At 49.9% G+C, this 20,162-nt stretch overlaps 1 protein-coding gene across 1 annotated transcript in view; it reads left to right on the forward strand.

The window, feature by feature from the left end:
- The window catches only part of TULP4 (TUB like protein 4), a 143,681-nt gene that overhangs the window by 117,092 nt on the left and 6,427 nt on the right, over nt 1-20,162 (forward strand). The window contains exons 7-12 of the mRNA XM_052645691.1: nt 7,366-7,590; nt 8,568-8,802; nt 11,563-11,707; nt 14,735-14,879; nt 16,759-16,852; nt 17,953-18,096. Coding sequence (XP_052501651.1) covers nt 7,366-7,590; nt 8,568-8,802; nt 11,563-11,707; nt 14,735-14,879; nt 16,759-16,852; nt 17,953-18,096 — 988 coding nt within the window. The remainder of the gene's footprint in view (nt 1-7,365; nt 7,591-8,567; nt 8,803-11,562; nt 11,708-14,734; nt 14,880-16,758; nt 16,853-17,952; nt 18,097-20,162) is intronic.

Raw genomic sequence — 20,162 nt, forward strand, 5'->3', positions numbered from 1 at the left:
CTGACTTTTTGAGGAGCTTCCATACTGTTTCCACAGTGGGTGCTCCAGTTTATACTCCCACCAGAAGTGCACAGAGACCCCCCACGTCCTTGCCAGCTCTTGTTGTTTTCTGGCTTTTTGGTGATAGCCATCCAGATGGTCGTGAGGTGGATCTCACTGTGGTTTTGATTTGTGTATCCCTGATGATTAGTTTGGAGAAGGCAATGGCACCCCACTCCAGTACTCTTGCCTAGAAAATCCCAGGGATGGAGGAGCCTGGTAGGCAGTCCCTGGGGTCGCTAAGAGTCAGACACGACTGAGCGACTTCACTTTCGCTTTCATGCATTGGAGAAGGAAATGGCAACCCACTCCAGTGTTCTTGCCTGAAGAATCCCAGGGATGGGGGAGCCTGGTGGGCTGCCATCTACGGGGTCGCACAGAGTTGGACACAACTGAAGCAACTTAGCAGCAGCAGCAGCAGCAGGAGATGATTAGTTACATTGAGCATCTTTTCAAGTACTTGTTGACCATGTGTATATCTTCCTTAGAAAAATGTCTGTTCAAGGCCATTGTCCATTTCCTAACTAGATTGTTCTTTTGTTGTTGTTGTTGAGTTGTAGGATTTTTTTAAAAAGATGTTTACTGGTATAAGTTTTATTTATTTATTTATATAGGCTGCATTGCATGGCATGTGGCATCTTAGTTCCCCAACCAGGGATCGAACCTGAGCCCCTTGCAGTGGATGTGCAGATTCTTAACCATTGGACTGCTGGGAGGGTCCCAAGTTACAGGATTTAAATGTATGTTTCGACAATGTAAAATCTTTTGTGAGTAGATAAGCATATTTTTTTGTTCATCTGTTCAAGCATCCAGCAAACATATTTTGCGGGGCTCCTATGCAGCTGGGCCCTGAGCTCAGAGCTCTGAGTGCTGGAGTATAGAAGGTGATGCAGGAGCCAGTCAAGGTAACGAGCTGGAATCATGCCCCAGCCAGAGAAGGGCAGCGTGGTTTTAAAGTGAGATTCAGCGTTGCCCAGGCTGCCTCTGCAACCCCTAGAGGCAGAAGTGGTGCAAGCTGCCTGATACTAGGAATTGGAGAAATTCATGTAGCAGAAAGATGAAGAATGGAAGGAACTTAGGGAACTGGGAAGAAGGTTACAGAAATGGGCAGCCACGGAGCTGGAGTGGGAAGAAGCTCTGTGACCTGAGAGTGGCCAGAAAAAAGTCATAAGCAGGCATTCTCAGAAAGAAGTGATGAGCACAGGGCGGGAAGCTGTGCTTGGATAGGAAATTCAGACTCCTGCTCTAGAAGTGAAGTGGTTCCAAGTGAGGAGGCGAACCCGGGAGGCACTGAAGTGGAGCAGAGTTGAGGCCATTAGCAGGAGGCCAATGTGTGTGGCAAAGTAAATGTAGATGTTGGAGTCCCTGTGTGTTTGAGATTGAAGAAGAGGTTGCCTTGCTTACACAGTAACTGTGACCCTACTGCCAGTCTATTTCCTGGAACTTAGTATAGGTGCTCAGTAAGTACGTGTTCAGTGGATTGACGGATAGACAGTTACGGTTTTTTAGTTCTTTCTGTTGAATATTTGACCCGGTAGGCTATGTGCCCTCAATTAGATCTCATGCCAGCTTTCTACCTCTTGGCTAACTGAGAGACAAGTAGGAGAGCTTGGGAACTCTCAGCCCTTTCTGACTTAAGCTCTTTTATGTCTGCTAGAGCATTTGTGAACTGAAGCACTGAAACACGCTCCCAGTGCACTGAGCATCGTCCATGATTCTGTCTGACTCAGGGCACCCTTCCCACCAGCCTTGCATCCCCCCTACAGAGGCTGTCCTTCCCGGCCATTTCAGCTTGAGGAAATCCATCGTCTCTGTTGTCCACACAGACAATGTCCTTTGGTAAATCTGCCCGAAGACTGCAACCCCTCTTCTCTGTGAACCTTCAAAGTGTTTACTACCTCTGGCACGGGTATTCCACTTTTTCTGTTTACTTGTTTTACTTTCTTAAAGTCAAAGACCACAGTTTCTCTATTTTTCTGATCTTCACTGTGCTTAGAATGCAGTAGAAGCTCAACGACCTTAACCATTTGCAAGAGTTCTCATCAGTTATCACATGAAACTAGCATAGATCCTGAGTTTAAGCCATTTGAGGCTCAGGGATAAGAGACAGACTGGCTCTCTTATCTACCTTTGGAAAAGAGACTCACATAGCGTCCCTGCATTTTAAGAAACTGTTGACTCTTTTTTCATTTGAGGGTCTGTTTCAGGCATTGAAAAATTACCTCAATAATACACAGTTAAATAATGATGCTTTTAAAAACCAAGTACAGTATCGATTGCATGTGGCAGCAGCTTAACTGTCGTCTGTAATGATTCTAGAATCACGTGTCTGTACTGTGCTGTTCAAGTTGTCCAAAGGCAGGAACATTTTTATGGCAGGAAGGAAGTTAGGCAGCTTATTGGGCTGTTTATAAAAAGAACTAAATGAAGCTTAGATTGGATAATTTATTTCCAAGTTAATGAGATTATAGGTTATTGCGCACAAAGCCAGTGCCCCGCACGGACTGGTGGCAGCCTCACTTTAAAACGGATTCTCCTGAGTTACTCACAGCAGCAACGCCTGAGGCAGATGCTCTTAGAAGGAAATGCACTCTAATTCATTTTCCTTTTCCTTCCTCCCTGTCATATTTTAAAAGTCTAGAGTCCATCTCACCAGCTGCTATCTGTGACCATCTGTATGTAATTGGGGGTTCCCAGGTGGCGCTAGTGGTAAAGAACCTGCCCACCAAAGCAGGAGACGCCAGAGATGAGAGTTGGATCCGTGGGTCAGGAAAAGCCCCTGGAGGAGGGCATGGCGACACACTCCAGCATTCTTGCCTTGGAAACCCCATAGACAGAGGAGTCTGGCGGGCTGCAGTCTATCGGGTCGCAAAGAGTCAGACACGACTGAACCGGCTCAGTACGCACATATGTGATTGCATATCTGATAATCTGACCACAGAGTTTGAAGGTTGGCATCACTGACTATAGTTCAAAGGCTTCAGTAATTCAGATCAGTGTGTTTTTGTTTGGTTTTGTTTGGTTGGATTGTTGGATTTTGGGGGTTTGTGTGTTTTAGCTTTATGAACTTTTTCTGTATTAAAGGCAGATTGGTAGAATCGCCGTACATTCTGTAAGGTTCAGGTATTAATGTAAGATATTTGGGTAAAAAATTAAAAGGAGGAAGATAGTGTGGACACTGAAAAGTCAAGTGAGTGATTATGGTCATTGACTTTCTGTGCTCTTGAAGGAGACTCTTTTAACAAAAATTGTACTTGCCTCCTTTTGTTGAGAATTAACTCTGCCTATTCTCACAAAGGTATGCTTTTCCCATTGTTTGCTGTAAATAGATGAAAAAGTTCTTTCTGGGGTTGTCTGCTTACAAAATTCAAGAATGGTGCGTGTTCTTTTAAAATGGAGGTTTGGGTGAATGAGTCCTGAGCCAGCTTTACTACTGTGGCTTAGTTTTTGGTCAGATCATTGTAACTTAATATTCAGAACTGTCCATGGCACCAACCAACACAGTTTTACGGTGACTAGTCACCACCTCGGTCTATTTACAAGTGAACTGTTCTTGAAGCTTTCCTTCTGTGTACATGCCTGTACAAACGTTGAATAGCTCCTTCTGTCCGGGGCTGTGAAACATTTGAAGTGTATTTCGTCTGAAAGAGATACCCACCTTCTTAGGGGGAGCTTAGGCTTCCTTGGTGGCTCAGTGGTAAAAGACAAAAAAGTCTGCCTGCCAATGCAGGAGGTGTGGGTTCAGTCCCTGGGTTGGGAAGACACCCTGGAGAAGGAAATGGCAACCCACTCCAGTATTCTTGCCTGAGAAATCTCATTGACAGAGGAGCCTGGCAGGCTGTAGTCCATGGGGTTGCAGAGTCAGACACGACTGAGCGACTAAAGAACAACAGAAAGGAAGGCAGGTGATTGGGTAACAGGAGACTTCTCTGACATTCCCGGGGTCTGACTCCCCAGCAGGGCCTCATCACCCAGAAACCACATAACTGGGTGGCCACCTTTTCTCTCTCTCAGGCCAGTGTAGCTGGTGTGACCCTTTCGTGGTCTGTTGACTCTAATCCCACTTGAACAGCTTATCTTTAACAAGGGAAGGACATCCTGCTTTTTATTTTTATTCCCCTCAAGTTTTTAGGGGCTTCCCGGATAGCTCAGTTGATAAAGAATTTGCCTGCAGTGCAGGAGACCCTGGTTTGATTCCTGAGTCGGAAAGATCTTCTGGAGAAGGGATAGGCTTCCCATTCCAGTATTCTTGGGCTTCCCTTGTGGCTCAGCTGGTAAAGAATCTGCCTGCAATGTGGGAGACCTGAGTTCGATTCCTGAGTTGGGATGATCCCCTGGAGAAGGGAAAAGCTATGCACTCTAGTATTCTGGCCTGGAGAATTCCATGGACTGTATGGTCCATGGGGTCGCAAAGAGTCAGACATGACTGAGCGACTTTGACTTCAATAAGTTATCAGAGGACTCCATGCAGTGCACACAGATAATGGAGTAGTGGGAAGCTTTGGGCTCCAGTCACAGGTATCATCCTTGTATCCACGTCCACAGCTCCCTCGGGTCAGGCCTCAGCTGAGACTTCCTCCGGGGACACCTTCTCTTTCCCCCTGCCTGAAATGACCCCTACTCTTCCTTTGGCCCCTTATCTTACTGCTGTTACCTTGCAGCATTGTCACCATCTGACACCGTCAGACCGTCTGTCCCTGTCACAGAGCCCAAGACCCTCCTGTCTCCCCTCCCTCCTCAGAGCCTCAGACCCATGAAGCAGGGAATTCCTTTTCTTCTGTGTCAATCCCCAGATGCCCAGCATGTGTCCGGCCCACTACATACGCTTTACAGGGACTCACTGACGGACTGATGACAGCCCATAGGCGAGTATGATTGGTAGACGCACGGCACGGATCATGTGGCAGCAGGAAGTGAGGTCAGGAGCTTGTTGGCGTCTCTTCATGTGCTGTAAGGGGTTGAAACCAGCCGTTGACCCTCCGTGACGCCGTGGCCAGGGAGGCTGAGGGAGCAGACTCCCCCCTCTCCTCACAAGGGGCTGCGTCTGCCACAGAGAGAGGGCAACCTGACCGTCCACAGCTGCTCCCCGAGCTCCCTGTGAACGTCACACATCTCCCGCCAGGGGCCACCTGCGTCTGTCCAGCACATTCACCAGGGCACCAGGTTCCTGCCACACCAGTGCTCCCGAAATGTGTCTTGTCTTGTGCCTCAGATTTACGTGCAAAATACCTACAACAGATTAAGATCTGAATATTATCAACTGCACACCTCTAGCTTTGGTTCTAAAAATAGTCATTTTGTGCAATTTGAGAAAGCGATGAAGCCTACAGATTTGCATCTGAGTTTTTCCCCAGCAGATGACAGCTGTTCAAACGAAAACATCATCTGTGGGAGTCGTGTGTATCCAGGTTTGCTGGAAGAGAATATTAGGCAGACACGGTTCTCTTCGGCTGCAGCTGATCCTGGGTGGGGTGGCGTGCCTGGAGAAGACATGCCCCATGTGTGAGGCTGGGTTGGGCAAGACCGGGGAATGCCTGTGCCACCTAAAGATGGGGCTCCAGAAATCGCCGAGGGAGAGGCCGCTGGCTGGAGGCACCCCACCCTGCGTCTGTGCCGCCACCTTGACTCCTGTGTTTTCTGAAACAACACAGCACTTGTAGTGAGGGCTCGTAGGCTGGGGCCCCAGTGACCAGCGCAAGAAGGCGAGCACCAGTAGGAAGCGAGCCTTGTAGAGAGGACATGTAAGCACCTGTGCAAGTATACACAAGGTATAAAAGGATTTTGTGGTGTGTGTGAATTTTCTTACTTATTTCCAGCTTTATTGAGATTTATTTGATATGAACACTCTGTGAGTTTAAGGTGTACAGGGTGTGGATTTGATACCCTTATATATTATAGTATGACTAAGCATGATTATGCTACTAAAAGAACTTTTGTCCTGAACTGCACTAATGGGGATGTAGTTGCTGATGCCAGGAAGTTTAGGGGGTATATTTTTTTCTGTGTTGTCTTCCTTGTCATCATCTGTGATCACATCTTGTCAGTTAACTGTGTTCTCTGTTGGGTCTACCCTCTGTGAGGGATCCTCTTACAAGGAGGCCCATCTTGGAAGTAGTCTGAATCCCCCAGACTGAGCGCCAGGCCCCCTGGGCCTCCAGGGAACGGCGGCCATGGTCCCACACAGCGGCTGCCCGGCCTTGCTGTGATGGCAATGAACGATGAATTATCTTCAGCCTTGCATTTTGTTTTGAATTTGAAACCAGAATTCGCTGACCCGGGAGGCTATTTTAAGCTGTGTCTTCATGTGTTCCTTTTATCTCGACGATTGTCACTGAAGTATCGTGAAAGTTCTCTTCCTATCTTTTTCGTATGCAAGATCTGGTGTTCCCTGCTTCCAATCCTGGCAGCCCCTCAGGACTCCATTAAATTAGCACTCCATCTGCCTGGATTGGAAGGAGCAGATTCTCTCGCTGCTTCTCCATCACAGCCCTCCACCTCTTTCTTTCTTCCTTGACTGATGGAACCCCTGAGCCTTGGATTTCTTTTCCCTGATGCAGCCAGTTTCTGACTCACATATTTGGCTATCATCCTCCCTTTTCAAAGCAAGTAACGTCCACAGACCCCTAGAGCAGCTGCCAGGAACTGTGTTCCTCTCTCTGCCCTTTCCTGCCCCGTCAGCTCGAGGATAGCTGAGAATCTGTGGGTTGTCACTTGTGATGGGTCCCAGAAGCACTGTTATCTTTCGTCTCCTTTAATCCTCACAGCCCCCATTTTACTCATGGAAAAGTACAAGACTTCCAGGGTTATATAATATTCCCTGGGTCACAAGCTTGTGGCTTGAATCCAGTGTTGACCTGACTATCTGAAATGGTCTTTGTCAGGACCAAAGTGATGGGCCATCTGGTCTGCCCCCTCACTACCCCTCCAAGCCTTGGACTGCTACTGATTACTTCAGGATCCAAGTAGGCAGGGCCTCCGTAAGGAAAAGGGGTTGCTGTACCCCAGGCTAAGTGCATCCCGTGGCAGAAATGTCATTATATGAAGTTCAGGTAGGTTTTTTTGTCACCAAATTTAATGAGATAATCCATGTGAAAGAATTTCGTAGCACCGTTCTGGTGCTTTGGGCTCTGGCCTGGGGACCTAACTGCTATTCACCAACAGTACTGACTCTTTATCATATGGACTTAATGTTCTCTATTGTGCTTTTTAAAACCAACATGCTGCAGATCTGTGAGATGGCTTTGTTTTGCTCGACATGGGGTGCGTGACCTCGGTTTGCTTTCCCAAGAGTCCAGCCTGACTTGCCCTCCCTTCCCTCCCCGGCAGCGCCCCATTGTCTCCATCTGCTGGGGACACCGGGACTCACGGCTGCTGATGGCGTCGGGACCAGCCCTGTACGTGGTGCGCGTGGAGCACCGGGTGTCCAGCCTGCAGCTGCTGTGCCAGCAGGCCATCGCCAGCGCCCTGCGTGAGGACAAGGATGTCAGCAAGCTGGCCCTGCCCCCCCGCCTTTGCTCCTACCTCTCCACTGCCTTCACCCCCACCATCAAGGTGAAGCCCCCCCCGCCTCCTCCCTCAGCCTGCCCGCCTGCCCCCGAAGAACCACGGGGAGGAGGGTGGGCTCAGGGAGGTAGGCGAGCGTCTGCAAGCAGAGCGCCAGCCACGCCACGTCCGTAGTCCGCCGTGGTCCTCGCCCCATGCGGTCTGCCCCTCACGTCCGTGTCCAAGGCGGGTTGGTCCTGGGTGTTGGAACCAAGCCTCCCGTGGCAAAGGTAGCATTCCGAGCCTGACTCCCGGGGCCCTCCCAATGATCAGTCTGTCGGTTCAGTCCTGACTCAGTGGCAGCCGCTGCCGTGATTCCCGTGTGCGAGAGCAGGGCACGTGTTCCTGGAAGTCAGCTAGCTCTTCATCCACGGTTATGGGAGTGGTCAGGATCAAGCCCCGTTCGGTCCTAGGGTCTGTTCTCCTCACCCCTGCGCTCAGGAGGCCAGCCTCATGCAGCACTGGCTGCCAGCTGTAACCTGGCGGTAACCCGGGAGCTCGTCTGTTCTCGGAGTGGGTGCACTGTGCTGCCAGTCGCTGTTTAAGGGCAGCTTTCCCTCCTACCCTCTGGGCCTCCCTCTGCTCCCTAGGTTCTTTTCTGTACAATATTCTCTTTTGTTTTCTGTCTTGCTTCTAAGTATCACATTGGCTTGTTGGTTACTTTTTCTCTAAAACATCAGAGTTTTAGAACCTGTTATGATTTCCGCCCCCAACCCCCTGAGTTGGTTTACAGTGTTGGTTCTGCAGTAGCGATTCTCAACCCTGGCTGCACGTTCGAGTCACCTGGGGAGTTTTGAGAACATGCCCAAGCCCAGGCCCACCCGCAGGTTCCAGTTCCACTGTCCGAGGTGGGGTCCTGGCTGAGGTCTCCCTGAAAGCTCCTGGGAGAGTCCCATGGGCCCCCAGAGCCATGAGTCCCTGAGCCGCAGCCAGTGCAGAGTCACCAGTGAGGCCCACACGCTCTTCCTTCCGTGTCCTGCCTCCAGCCCCCAATTCCAGACCCCAACAACATGCGGGACTTCGTCAGCTACCCGTCGGCCGGCAGCGAGCGGCTGCACTGCACCATGAAGCGCACGGAGGATGACCCGGAGGTGGGCGGCCCGTGCTACACGCTCTACCTGGAGCACCTGGGCGGGCTGGTGCCCATCCTCAAGGGCCGGCGCATCAGCAAGCTGCGGCCCGAGTTCGTCATCATGGACCCACGGACCGACGGCCGATCAGGTGGGGCCCTCCCCCAGGGCGCGGCGGCCCGTGCACAGGTGGGGCCTGTGGATGAAACATGAGCCAGCCTCTGCTGGCTAGGAGCGTCCTTGAAGCCGCTCTATTTCTCTGTGAAAAGTTAAGGCTTCTGTAAATGCTCCTTCTGCCGGGGTTGTGAAAGCGTTCCGTAGGGCTCTGTGGGGTTGGGGCTGTGGTGAGAGGCAGCCAGCAGCTGCCTCTGCAGGTTACTTATCAGGTGTTCACTGAGGACCTTATGTGCTGTGGAGGCGATCGGAAGGCAGTAGTGGGGTGCTGCCTGCCCACCCCCCAGAGGCAACGAGAGAGTTAAAGCTTCTGAACCTCCAGCCCACTCCTCAGCCTCCCTCTAGAATCTTACTGCTGCCCCTTGCTCATCCCCCATTAGCGTTAGCTGACTGCTGAGAGCAGTGTCCACTCATCCATGGAGATCTAGCACGACGGGCCAGCCCATCCTTCCAGGAGCTCCCCCAGACTGGTCTCCGTGGGTGTGCCCAGGTGCTCCCTGCACGGTTCCCCCAGGAGCCTCCCTCCCTTCCCGCTTTGGACAGCACTCTCCCCTGTGCCTGCCCCCACAGCTGTATTTTGGACACACATGGCTTGTCTGCTTCCACTGCTCCACAGCTGGAAAGGAGTTTGGCCTCAGTGTGAATTGTACACGGCGTTTCCCCCATGTCTGACTCAGATTTACACGGGACCTTGGACTTTAGACGAGAGTGTTGATGCTGGAATGAGGCAGAAGACTTGGGGGCTGCCGGGACGGGGTGTGTGTATCTTGCATGGAAGAAGGACAAGAATTTGAGCAGGGCAGCAGGCTAGGGTGCTGCAGACCGTGTTTAGAGACAAGGCTTTTAGGGGCAATTACGACTGAACGAGGCTGTAAGGGTAGGGTCCTTATCCAGTATGACCGTGGCCTTGGAAGGAGGAGAGTGGTCTCTGGTCTCTCCACACACGCTTGCTGTGTAAGGACATGGTGAGGCGGGACTGTCAGCAGGAAGGGAGAGCACCCTCGCCAGAACCTGATCCTGCTGGCACCCTGATCCCGGACTTCTGCCCTCCAGACTGAGAAAGTAAATTTCTGTTGTCTAAGCCCATGTGAGGTATTTTTGCCATAAGCTTCGCTCCATAGACACCTTTGAGCATTTTCACTGTGAAAAATAAAATAACTCACTGATAGTTTGGTTTGACAGCTTGGTTTCAGGTGGTTGAAATGGCAGTAGTATTAGGGGATGGGCCCTTGGGGAGGTGATTAGTGCAGGAGGGCAGAGCCTATATATCATGACCTCAGTGCCTTGTAAAAAGGGCTGCAGTAAGATTACCAGGCCCTCCTGCCACAGGAGGGCACAGTGAGAAGCCTGCAGTCCACAGCCCCGAAGAGGGCAGGCCTGGAACCCAGCCATGCTGGCCCCCTGACCTGGGACATCCAGCCTCTAAAACGGCAAGATTTTAATTTCTGTTGTTTATAAGCCACCCGGTGTGTGGTATATTATTATAGAAGCCCGAACAAACTAAGACATTAGTGAGGAAAAAGCAAGTAGGAGTCCCATAGCGATGGTGAAATCCTGGCCTGCACAAGTAGGTCAGTGTTGAGTGGACGGTGTGTTGCAGAACTGCTCAGGTCAGTGGACTGGCTCGTTGCTCAGGAACCCATGGAAGCATCCTGTGGGCTCACAGGTTTCTGAATCGTAGCCAAGCTTCCTCTGATCCAGGAATAGTTTGTAATTATCTAATTATAGATAAAGCACTACTCGGGGCAGGTGATGGGGCTCGGATGCCCAGCACTAGGGCTTGCTGGGTGCAGGAGTTGTGTTCCCTGGTCTGGGCAGCAGTTTAGGGCTGTGGTGGTGACACAGATGGGGCGTCAGCGGCCTCCCTGCCCGGCTGTTCTGCTCTGCCTCCTGTGGCCTCCGAGAGGCCCCTATCTGCAGATGTCACCTCCATGTGCTCAGAAACCTAGAGACTGGTTTGAATGAACAGATTCATCCTTGTAGATGCAAGTAGCCCTTTTGAACGACCAGATCTCTCATATTCTAGAAATAATTTCATTCAGCTTCCTTATTACTTTGCAAGGTAATGTTCTTGGAGCCCCAAGGGATGAGGAAGTCAGCAAAGGAGAAGGGTATTTTGGGGGAAAAGTCTAACATGAACTCCATCTGCTCTGTGGCTTAGTGACGGCCCACTCCCTGCACGTCGCCTTCGGCCTGGGGCCTCCATCTCTGGCCTGGTGGCCGGCTGGCTCCCAAACAGGCCCATCAGTGGAGTCCACAGCTACCGCTCAGTGTCTGCTGCTGGAGTCCTCTTCCAGCCATTGCTCAGAGCAGGCTGGAACCCACAGGGGGGTCTTCCCAGGTCCGGGGGCAGTGATGGGGCTGGGAGGGCCCTGAGTCGGCAAGCCGCTTGCGTGGCCTGGGTCCCAGGGCTGCTGAGAGCCCACGTGGACCCAGACTGATGCCAGGGGGTCCTGTGGCATGAGAGCACAGCTGATTTGGCTCCAGCTTTCCACACGGTAAATGGGGCCAGGCTGTTTTGTACATTCCAGAGGCGTTACAGTTCATACCCATGTTGATAGCAACTGGAGTAGCGTGAAAATGTAGAAGGAAAACTGTCCTGCTCCTTCCTGTTTCAACCTCTAGACTAAAAATGACAGCCTGTGGAGTGAGCCTGTCCTCTGGTTTCCAGTAACGACTACTGCTGGGGGCTAATCGGCGTCACTCCCCTAAATGTTGGTACTTGCTGTCTCACCAGATGAAATCTACGGAAACAGCTTGATTTCCACCATGATTGACAGCTGCAACTGCTCAGACTCCAGTGACATTGAACTGAGTGATGACTGGGCTGCCAAGAAGTCTCCCAAAATCTCCCGAGCTAGCAAATCACCCAAACTCCCAAGGTAACCTGGACGTGCAGGAGTGTGCTCCCTGCTGTGTGTCTCTGGAAATGTGTCAGGGGTGTGTCTGCAGCAGAGTCCCACTGAAACCAACAGCTGAGGGGCACAGGCAGTGGGTGTGCCCACCTTTCATCCGGAAGGCCTTCCTGCAGCCGTGTTAGCTTCTCTCATCCTCTCCTTTGCAACAGAAAAAAGCGTCCAGGAGGAGGTCTGCTAAGCACGCAGAACTTCCAGGGGTTAGCACCAATGGTAGGTGCCATGGGGGTCACAGCCAGGGAGCTTGTTTTATCTTCCACTTTGAGAAGAGTAAGGAAGAGGCTTTACAGTGTATGTAGCATGTTAAAGAGAACATCAAATTGTTGTTCAGTCACCCAGTTGTGTCCGACTCTTTGCAACCCCACGGACTGCAGCACGCCAGGCGTCCCTGTCCCTCACCAGCTCCCAGAGTGTGCCCAAGTTCATGTCCATTGCATCGGTGATACCATCCAGCTGTCTCATCCTCTAACGCCTTCTTTTCCTTATGCCCTCAATCTTTCCCAGCATTAAGGACTTTTCCACTGAGTCAGCTGTTTGCATCAGATGACCAAAATACAGGAGTTTCAGCTTCAGCATCAGTCCTTTCAATGAGTATTCAGGGTTGATTTCCCTTAAGATTGGCTGGTTTGATCTCCTTGCTATCCAAGGGACTCTAAGAAGTCTTCTTCAACACCACAGTTTGAAGGCATCAATTCTTTGGCACTCAGCCTTCTTTACGGTCCAGCTCTCACAACTGTACATGACCACTGGGAAGACCATAGCCTTGACTATACGGACCTTTGTCGGCAGAGCAATATCTCAGCTTTTCAACACACTGTCTAGGTTTGTCATAGCTTTCCTGCCAAGAACAAATGTCTTCTGATTTCATGGCTGCAGTCACCATCTGCAGTGATCTTAGAGCCCACAAAGAGGAAATCGGTCACTATTTCCACCTTTCCCCTTCTATTTGCCATGAAGTAATGGGGTCAGATGCCACGATCTTAGTTTTTTTAATATTTATTTTTAAGTTGGCTCTTTCACTCTCCTCTTTCACCCTCATCAGGAGGCTCTTTAGTTCCTCTTTGCCTTCTACCATCAGAGTGGTATCATCTGCATATCTGAGTTTGTTGATGTTTCTCCCCCCATCTTGATTCTAGCCTACAACTCATCCGGCCCAGCAATCCTCATGATGTGCTCAGTGTTTGGATTGAACAAACAGGGTGACAGCAGACAGCCCTGCCTTACTCCTTTCTCAATCTTGTTTTATCTTCTACTTTGAGAAGAGTAAGGAAGAGGTTTTTACAGTGTATGTAATGTATTAAAGAAAATGTCAATTACATGCCTATAATTCTGTAATGGGAAAGTAGTGAACTAAAAATTAATAATCCTAAAGTTTGTCATAAGGAGTGGCAAAACGCTAAGAGTAGACAGAAGGGCCTATGTTGTTATAGATAAGAAACCCAGCATTCCCCGTCTGAGCTCCCTGACCTGGACACCGATTTCCTTAAAGGGTGCGTTGATCATCACTGAGACCCTCACCTCTAAATATCCTCTGAAGTTCCTGGGTGTTGCAGTCTCCAGAGCCAGCCCTCCTTCCTGTCGTCTCCCAGTGAATCCCCCCACCCTGCAGCCAGGCTGGTTGTCCTCAACACAAGAGCTTTAACCAGCTCCATCTTCCTCAGCCCTAGATGTCTTATTGAGTTCTCAAGCCCATATATGTGAGGCTCCGTGCTTTTCCTTGCTTGCCATATTCATCTTTATAATACTGTACTCTCTGGGGCAGATTGGCGTTAAACACATGTCCCCCATGTCATAACCACAGAAACCGAAGGAAAACTTGAGATCTGCTAGTTTAGTTTAAATATAGTGGCGAAATGCTAGGTCAGTCTGTTGAAATCTGAATATCATGTATTAGGACCTGTGAAGTTGCTGTGGCCTTCAGGTGAGAAATAACTCTGCCCACCCGCCATTTTCCCCAGGATTAATTTTGTCAACCCCTGACAGAATGCATTTCTAAACACACTATTTGTTGTTGTTGGTTAGCTGCTAAGTCGTGTCTGATACTTTTGCAACCCCTTGGACTGCAACCCACCAGGCTCCTCCATCTGTGGGATTTCCCAGGCAAGAATACTAGAGTGGGTTGCCATTGCCTTCTGCAGGGGATCTTCCTGACTCATGAATTAAACCCAGGTCTCCTGCACTGCAGGTGGATGCTTTACCACTGAGCCACCTGGGAGGCCCAGTATTAGTAGAAAGTGAAAGTTAATTCTCAAGTGGAAGCATTAGTTGCTCTGCTGCTGCTGCTAAGTCACTTCAGTCACGTCCAACTCTGTGCAGCCCTATGGACTGCAGCCTTCCAGGCTCCTCTGTCCCTGGGATTCTCCAGGCAAGAACACTGGAGTGGGTTGCCGTTTTATTCTCCAATGCATGGAAGTGAAAAGGGAAAGTGAAGTCACTCAGTCGTGTCTGACCCTCAGCGACCCCGTGGACTGCAGCCTTTGGGGCTTCTCCATCCATGGGATTTTCCAGGCAAGAGTACTGGAGTGGGGTGCCATTGCCTTCTCCGGTTAGTTGCTCAGTTGTGTCCAACTCTTTGCGACCCCATGGACTGAGGCCTGCAGGGTTTCTCTGTCCCTGGAATTCTCCAGGCAAGAATACTGGAGTGGGGTGGCCATTCCCTTCTCCAGGGGATCTTCCCAACCCAGGGATCGAACCCAGGTCTCCTGCACTGCTGGCAGATTCTTTACCATCTGAGCCACCAGAGAACCCTCAAGTAAAAGTTCCTTACAAATGAATCACTTGATCTAACTGCAGTTTATTTTTAAATATATATTATTCCACATACAATTCTGTCCTTCTTTCCTCATGTTCATAAGGCAAAAAAAGCAGGCGGTATGGACTTGATTAAATTAAGGGCCCCGCCCCTGAGAGTGTGACGTCCACGGGGCCTGCTCGAGAGTGAGGAGGTCCCAGGGGCCTATGGGTAGGTGCCTGACCCTGGCCTGGTCTCTGCAGGATCAACATCGAGGCCCGGAAGTCCCCCAAGCTGTCGCGCGCTGCTCAGGAGCTCTCCCGCTCTCCTCGCCTGCCCATGCGCAAGCCGTCCATCGGCTCGCCCAGCCTGGCGCGGAGGGAGTTCCCCTTTGAAGACATCACTCAGGTATCAGAGCCCTGCTGCCCTTCCCCCTTGCACGTGTGTGAGGGCGGCTGAGCCCTGGGGACCGTCTCTATGCCTGGGATGGCAGCCCCTCGGGGCCCTTGTCACCTCCTTGTCCCACTCGGCTTCCCTCCCACCTCGGGGATCCCCGTGGCTGCCACAAGAGCCTTCTCGAAGGCAGCTCTGCTTGAGACATCTCCTCACGTCCACCGCAGGACCCCCAACCACTCCTGACCCCTCAGTGACTCCCAGTGTCCCAGGAGCCCAGCCCTGGTCACAGCCCCACGTCTGGCTGGCCTGTCTCCCTCCTGGCCCCCTTCACCCCGGGGCCACTACCTTGTGGTTGACTGCCTCTTCCACTTTCTGCCTGCATCTCCCGATCAGTGGGCCCACCTTCTTGTCTGCTCCCCGTGGTTTCTGTCTTCAGGTTTCCAGGTATAACCACCTCTGTCCAAAGCCTGCCTTCCCTGGCTTAGCCACAATAAGGCCAGTGCATCCTGTTTATGCTCCCTTATCCTTTCTCGGCGACTCCCTCGTGTGTGAATAACTACAAGCCTTATCTCCTCCCTAGGGTTATAAGCTGAGGGTATGTGTGTGTACAGGTTTTTGTTTTTAACTATAATTGACCTGCAACACTGTTGTTAGTTACTAGTGTACAACATAGTGATTTGGTATTTTTATACATTTTAAAATGGTCACTATGATAAGTCTGCTTACTGGCTGTCACCATACAAAGTTATTACAATGTTATTGACTATATTCTCCATGCTGTACATTTCATCCCTGAAAGTATTTGTTTTGTAACTGGAGTTGTAGCTCTCAATCTCCCTCAATTTCACTCATCACCCTCCACCCCGACCCCGGCAACCACCTGTTTGTTCCCCATGAATCTGTTTCTGGTTTATGTTTGTTCATTTGTTTTGTGTTTTGCAGTCCACGTGTAAGTGAAATCATGCAGTATTTGTCTGACATACTTCACTTAGCATACAGCCTCCAGGTCTATTCATGTTATTGCAGATGGCTAATGTTTCACTCTTTCCATGGCTGAGGAATATTTTAGTGTGTGTGTGTTTACCACAGCTTCTTTACCCATTTATCTGTTATTGGGTAGTTAGGTTGCCTCCATGTCTTGGATGCTTTAAATAATACTGCTCTGAACATTAGAAGTGCACATATCTTTTCATATGGTATTTCAATTTTTAGTTTTTTGAGGAACCTCCATACTGTTTCTCACAGTGGCTGTACCAGCTTAATGTTTCTACCAGCAGTGTTGGGGGGTTCCCTTTTCTTGAGCTGGGTTTTATTCATCTTTATTATTGCTTTTGCACCTGTGTGTGCACACATGCGCACACACACACACACACACACAGCCTATGTATATGTGTGGTTTGGGGCACAGTGATAACTTTTAAAATTTTTTGAAATTTAATCGAATGAGAAAACAGATAATTGGATGGTCTCGGGACACATGGTTATCAGTACAACTGATGTTTCCAGGAGAAATAAGAATTCAAGGCTAAGAGTGGAGTCAGAGCTTGGTACCCTTGTAGTTCAAGTGACTGGGCAAAAGGAGAGGCGGAGAAAAGTGTGCCGAAGTCACTCTTGTGACCTTTAAACCTCCCCACGCATGGACACACTGGGATCCGTCCACCCCTTGCTCCCGACCCGAGAACCACAGCCCGTGAGCCACCATTTGGAAACAGGGCTGATGTGCTCTCATCACCATCTGGTCTTAAAAACGGTGGAATGACACAGGGTGAATATTTCCATCAGCAGCCACCACCAGCAGCTTTTTAAGCAAAAAGTGTTAGCATTCTTACTTCTTAAGTGATTGATAGAAAATATGGAAACAGACTGTGATTCCTCTTCTTTTTTCCCACAGCACAACTATCTCGCTCAGGTCACGTCTAATATCTGGGGAACCAAATTCAAGATCGTGGGCTTGGCTGCTTTCCTGCCAGCCAACCTCGGTGCAGGTAAGCGCTGCACTCGCTCCGGAGCTCGGGCTCAGGAACCAATTTCAGCCTCCAGTGGTGCACAGTGAGCTCTTACAGCACCGGAAGACTAGCTTGTATTTCCCTCCAAAGTTTGACTCAAGCCACCATGATTTAGTGGAGAATAGAATTATTGTTCAATTTTTTCCCCCCAGCGGTGCTTTCATTTTTTTAATACAAGCCCTGGGTGATAAAAATAGCCAAAAGCTCTGATAGGTTTTCTGGTCATTTTGATTTCCGGCCTTTTACTGTGGGCAGATTTTGGTACCAGTGTCCTCAGGTTCTTGAAGCAAAAGAAATTTCTGAGCAAAGTCAAGAAGAGAGCATTAGAGGCTATACGAACAAGTTGGCTGACTGTTAGTGCAGTTCTTAGTGGTAAATCTTTATAGACTTCATTTTCGAGTATCAGTTAAATGTCATGTCTGTTGGAAGCTTGAGACATTGGGGAAAATGGAATCGGGAGGACAGAGCCGAGCAGGAACCCAGAGCATCTGGCACTCTCTGTACCCAACTCTAGTGAGTAGCTCCAACTGCTCACATTTATTTGGCCCTTTTATAGAAAGCATGTGGCAGTTCCCTGTAAGTCTCTATCCTGATGTTTAAAGTAAGTCAGACAAGAATTCAGTCCTGAATAAAAGCAGAATTTGATTCCCCGAGCTTGGCATTGCGGTTATCATAACTATTTTCACTAAATTATCCTTCTGATTACAAATGAGGTTTTTTCAAAATAAATTTATCATAGCCAGCTCATTCCAAAACATAATTTGTCTTTAACATGTGAAATGTATGTGGTTCTCTAGACAAACTACTGGCAGAGTGGCTGGGCAATGTGTCATGTAGACTGAGAATTTGCTGCGTCCAGGTGTTTGTTGTTCCCACGTCCACTCTGTGTCCGGGTTAGGGGTTGGCGGTCTTGTGCCTGGAAGGGCTCCCCTTGGGCCCTGGGCTCTGCCTACATGAGATCTGTCTTCTGACGGCAGAGCCGCCGTGGCCCCGTCTCCCTTCCCATGAGGGGTTCTGCTGGCCCCTTGGCTGTCCTCTGCCGCATCTCTGTTGACTGTGTCCCTCCTCCTCCCCACCAGTAATCTACAAAACCAGCCTCCTGCATCTCCAGCCGCGGCAGATGACCATCTATCTCCCGGAAGTTCGGAAGATTTCCATGGACTACGTTAATTTACCTGTCTTCAACCCGAATGTTTTCAGTGAAGATGAAGATGACTTGCCAGGTGTGTCCACGCATGTCGACCAGTGTGTCACGAGCCCGTACTCTCTGTTAATGGTGGGGGGACAGAGTGGTAAGTGGTTGAGGATTCCAGCATGTCAGCTGTGCCTGCGGACACGGTTCGAAAAAGGTACAGCTTCCTCAGTCAGGGTGGAAGGTGTGTGAGGTGTCGCGGGAGAAAGGGCACATCCTGTCACTGGGTTGGGGAGGAAGAAGCCACCAGAGCAAGGATGATTGCAGGGCCGTGATGCCTCACGTTCACAGAGCACTTCACCACCTCGTTACCTTCACGGTTTTCCTCTTGGTCCCATGCCCAGATAAAGAGACGTTATCAGGACCAGTTAGGACTCAGAAATCAGAACTGAAGCCCGGTCTCACCGGCCCTAGGCCAGCGCTCATCCTGTCAGACCCTGCTTAGAGAATGACATCACTGAGATGACCCTGTGCCCACAAAGCCTGGTTTCTCAAACCTGCCCTGGCTCCAGGGTGGAAAACCTGTGCATTTCAGCCTCTCTCTCTCTCAAGTGCAGTGCAGGACTCTGTGCATGGAAGCCTGATCTGAGTTAAAATCTGGTATAAGGTTTTAAAATTGTAGTTTACAAATTTGAGATATTTACAGCATCTCAAATTAATTCAAGTGCTTTCTGGTCAGGGGACCCTATTTTGATTATTACTAGATTAAAATGATTTGTAATTAGTCTGCCAGTTACTTGTCTGTGACTATTCTCAAAAAAGCCTGCCTGCAATTATGTAAATACAGGCTCTGAAAAATCTCTGGTTTCTGAGCCAGAGGAACCCTGCATGGTTCACAGACTTCTGTCCCTGGTCATTCTCAAACAGAGGGGCTCTGCTCCTCCCCATGGAGTGCAGGGCGGGGGCCTCTGATCCCACCTCAGGCCCTGAGCGTGGGGACTCGCTTGACTTCTCTCAGCCTTGGTTTTTACCTGTAAAGCAGTGGTGCTTGCTCATGGTAGCCACCTCTGGTTCTCTGACAGCTTCTCTCTCTGAGTGGTGAAGCAGATGTTATCAACTCATGCAGTCCTGATGGGCACGGTCTTGGAACTGCAGGAGCCTGCCATTTGGCAAGGCTGCACACATTTGAGCATATAGCCCATGCCCTGCTGTTCATAGCCTCGGATATAGGAGTGTCTTTTACACTTTCCCCATGTTAGCCTCCGTTCTCCTGGAAGGTGATGGGTAGAGCTCTGTCTGACGCTCAGCTGTGGTCATAATCGTCTGCTGTTCCCTGTGGATGAGGGGCTTACACTCAGTGCTCAGAACATGACAGAGACCCTCCTTCAGTGGGGAAGATGCCTGCCCTCAGAGTTCCGTGCAGAGGGGAGAGCATCTGGAAGAGGAAGTGGAACAGAAAGAGTAGATTTGAGATGGGGCCTGGGTTCGGGCAGCCAGGAGGTCATGCTGTCTCACTAGAGCACCCAGGGGCGGGGAGAGTCTGTTACAGGAGCTGAGGGCAGGCTTGGCTTTTCATGAACCAGCTGGCTTCATGCTAGTCCTGGTGAAAGGTCAGCCAGCCTCTGCGATTAGCCTGTTAAACTCTGTTTCCTGCTCACACACTAGCAGCACTCACAGGCCTGTGGGAGTCAGCTTGGCACATTCAGTGAACACTGTAGACAGGGTCATTCAGACAGTGGCCCTGAGCACTCAAATGTGTTCTGCACACATTGTGCAAACGCATACTGTACAAATGAGACACATCTACAGGGTTTATTGAGTGTGGCTCACCTTACATACAATTTGAAATGCTAAAAAGCAGATAAATTAGGAAATGACCCTTCGCCTCATATGCAGATTTGCTGGAAGAGTCTTTTCAGTGGTCTTTTCTGCTGCATTTCACATGGTTCTATTTATAGAAGCTTAATTTATATACAAATCTCAGACACACATGTGCTGCAGGACACGTCCTACACTGACCAGCCCATAACTCTGGAGAAATCTACCCCAAAGCCTAGGCATTGAGTCTTCAATGGACTTTGATACTGTACCACTGCCTGCTTCCTGCACAAAACAGTGGCCCCTTTTATCAGTATCACGAGTAATCAGCATCTTTAA

This window comes from Budorcas taxicolor, chromosome 9 (assembly GCF_023091745.1).
Source record: "Budorcas taxicolor isolate Tak-1 chromosome 9, Takin1.1, whole genome shotgun sequence".
NCBI classification, from domain to species: domain Eukaryota; kingdom Metazoa; phylum Chordata; class Mammalia; order Artiodactyla; family Bovidae; genus Budorcas; species Budorcas taxicolor.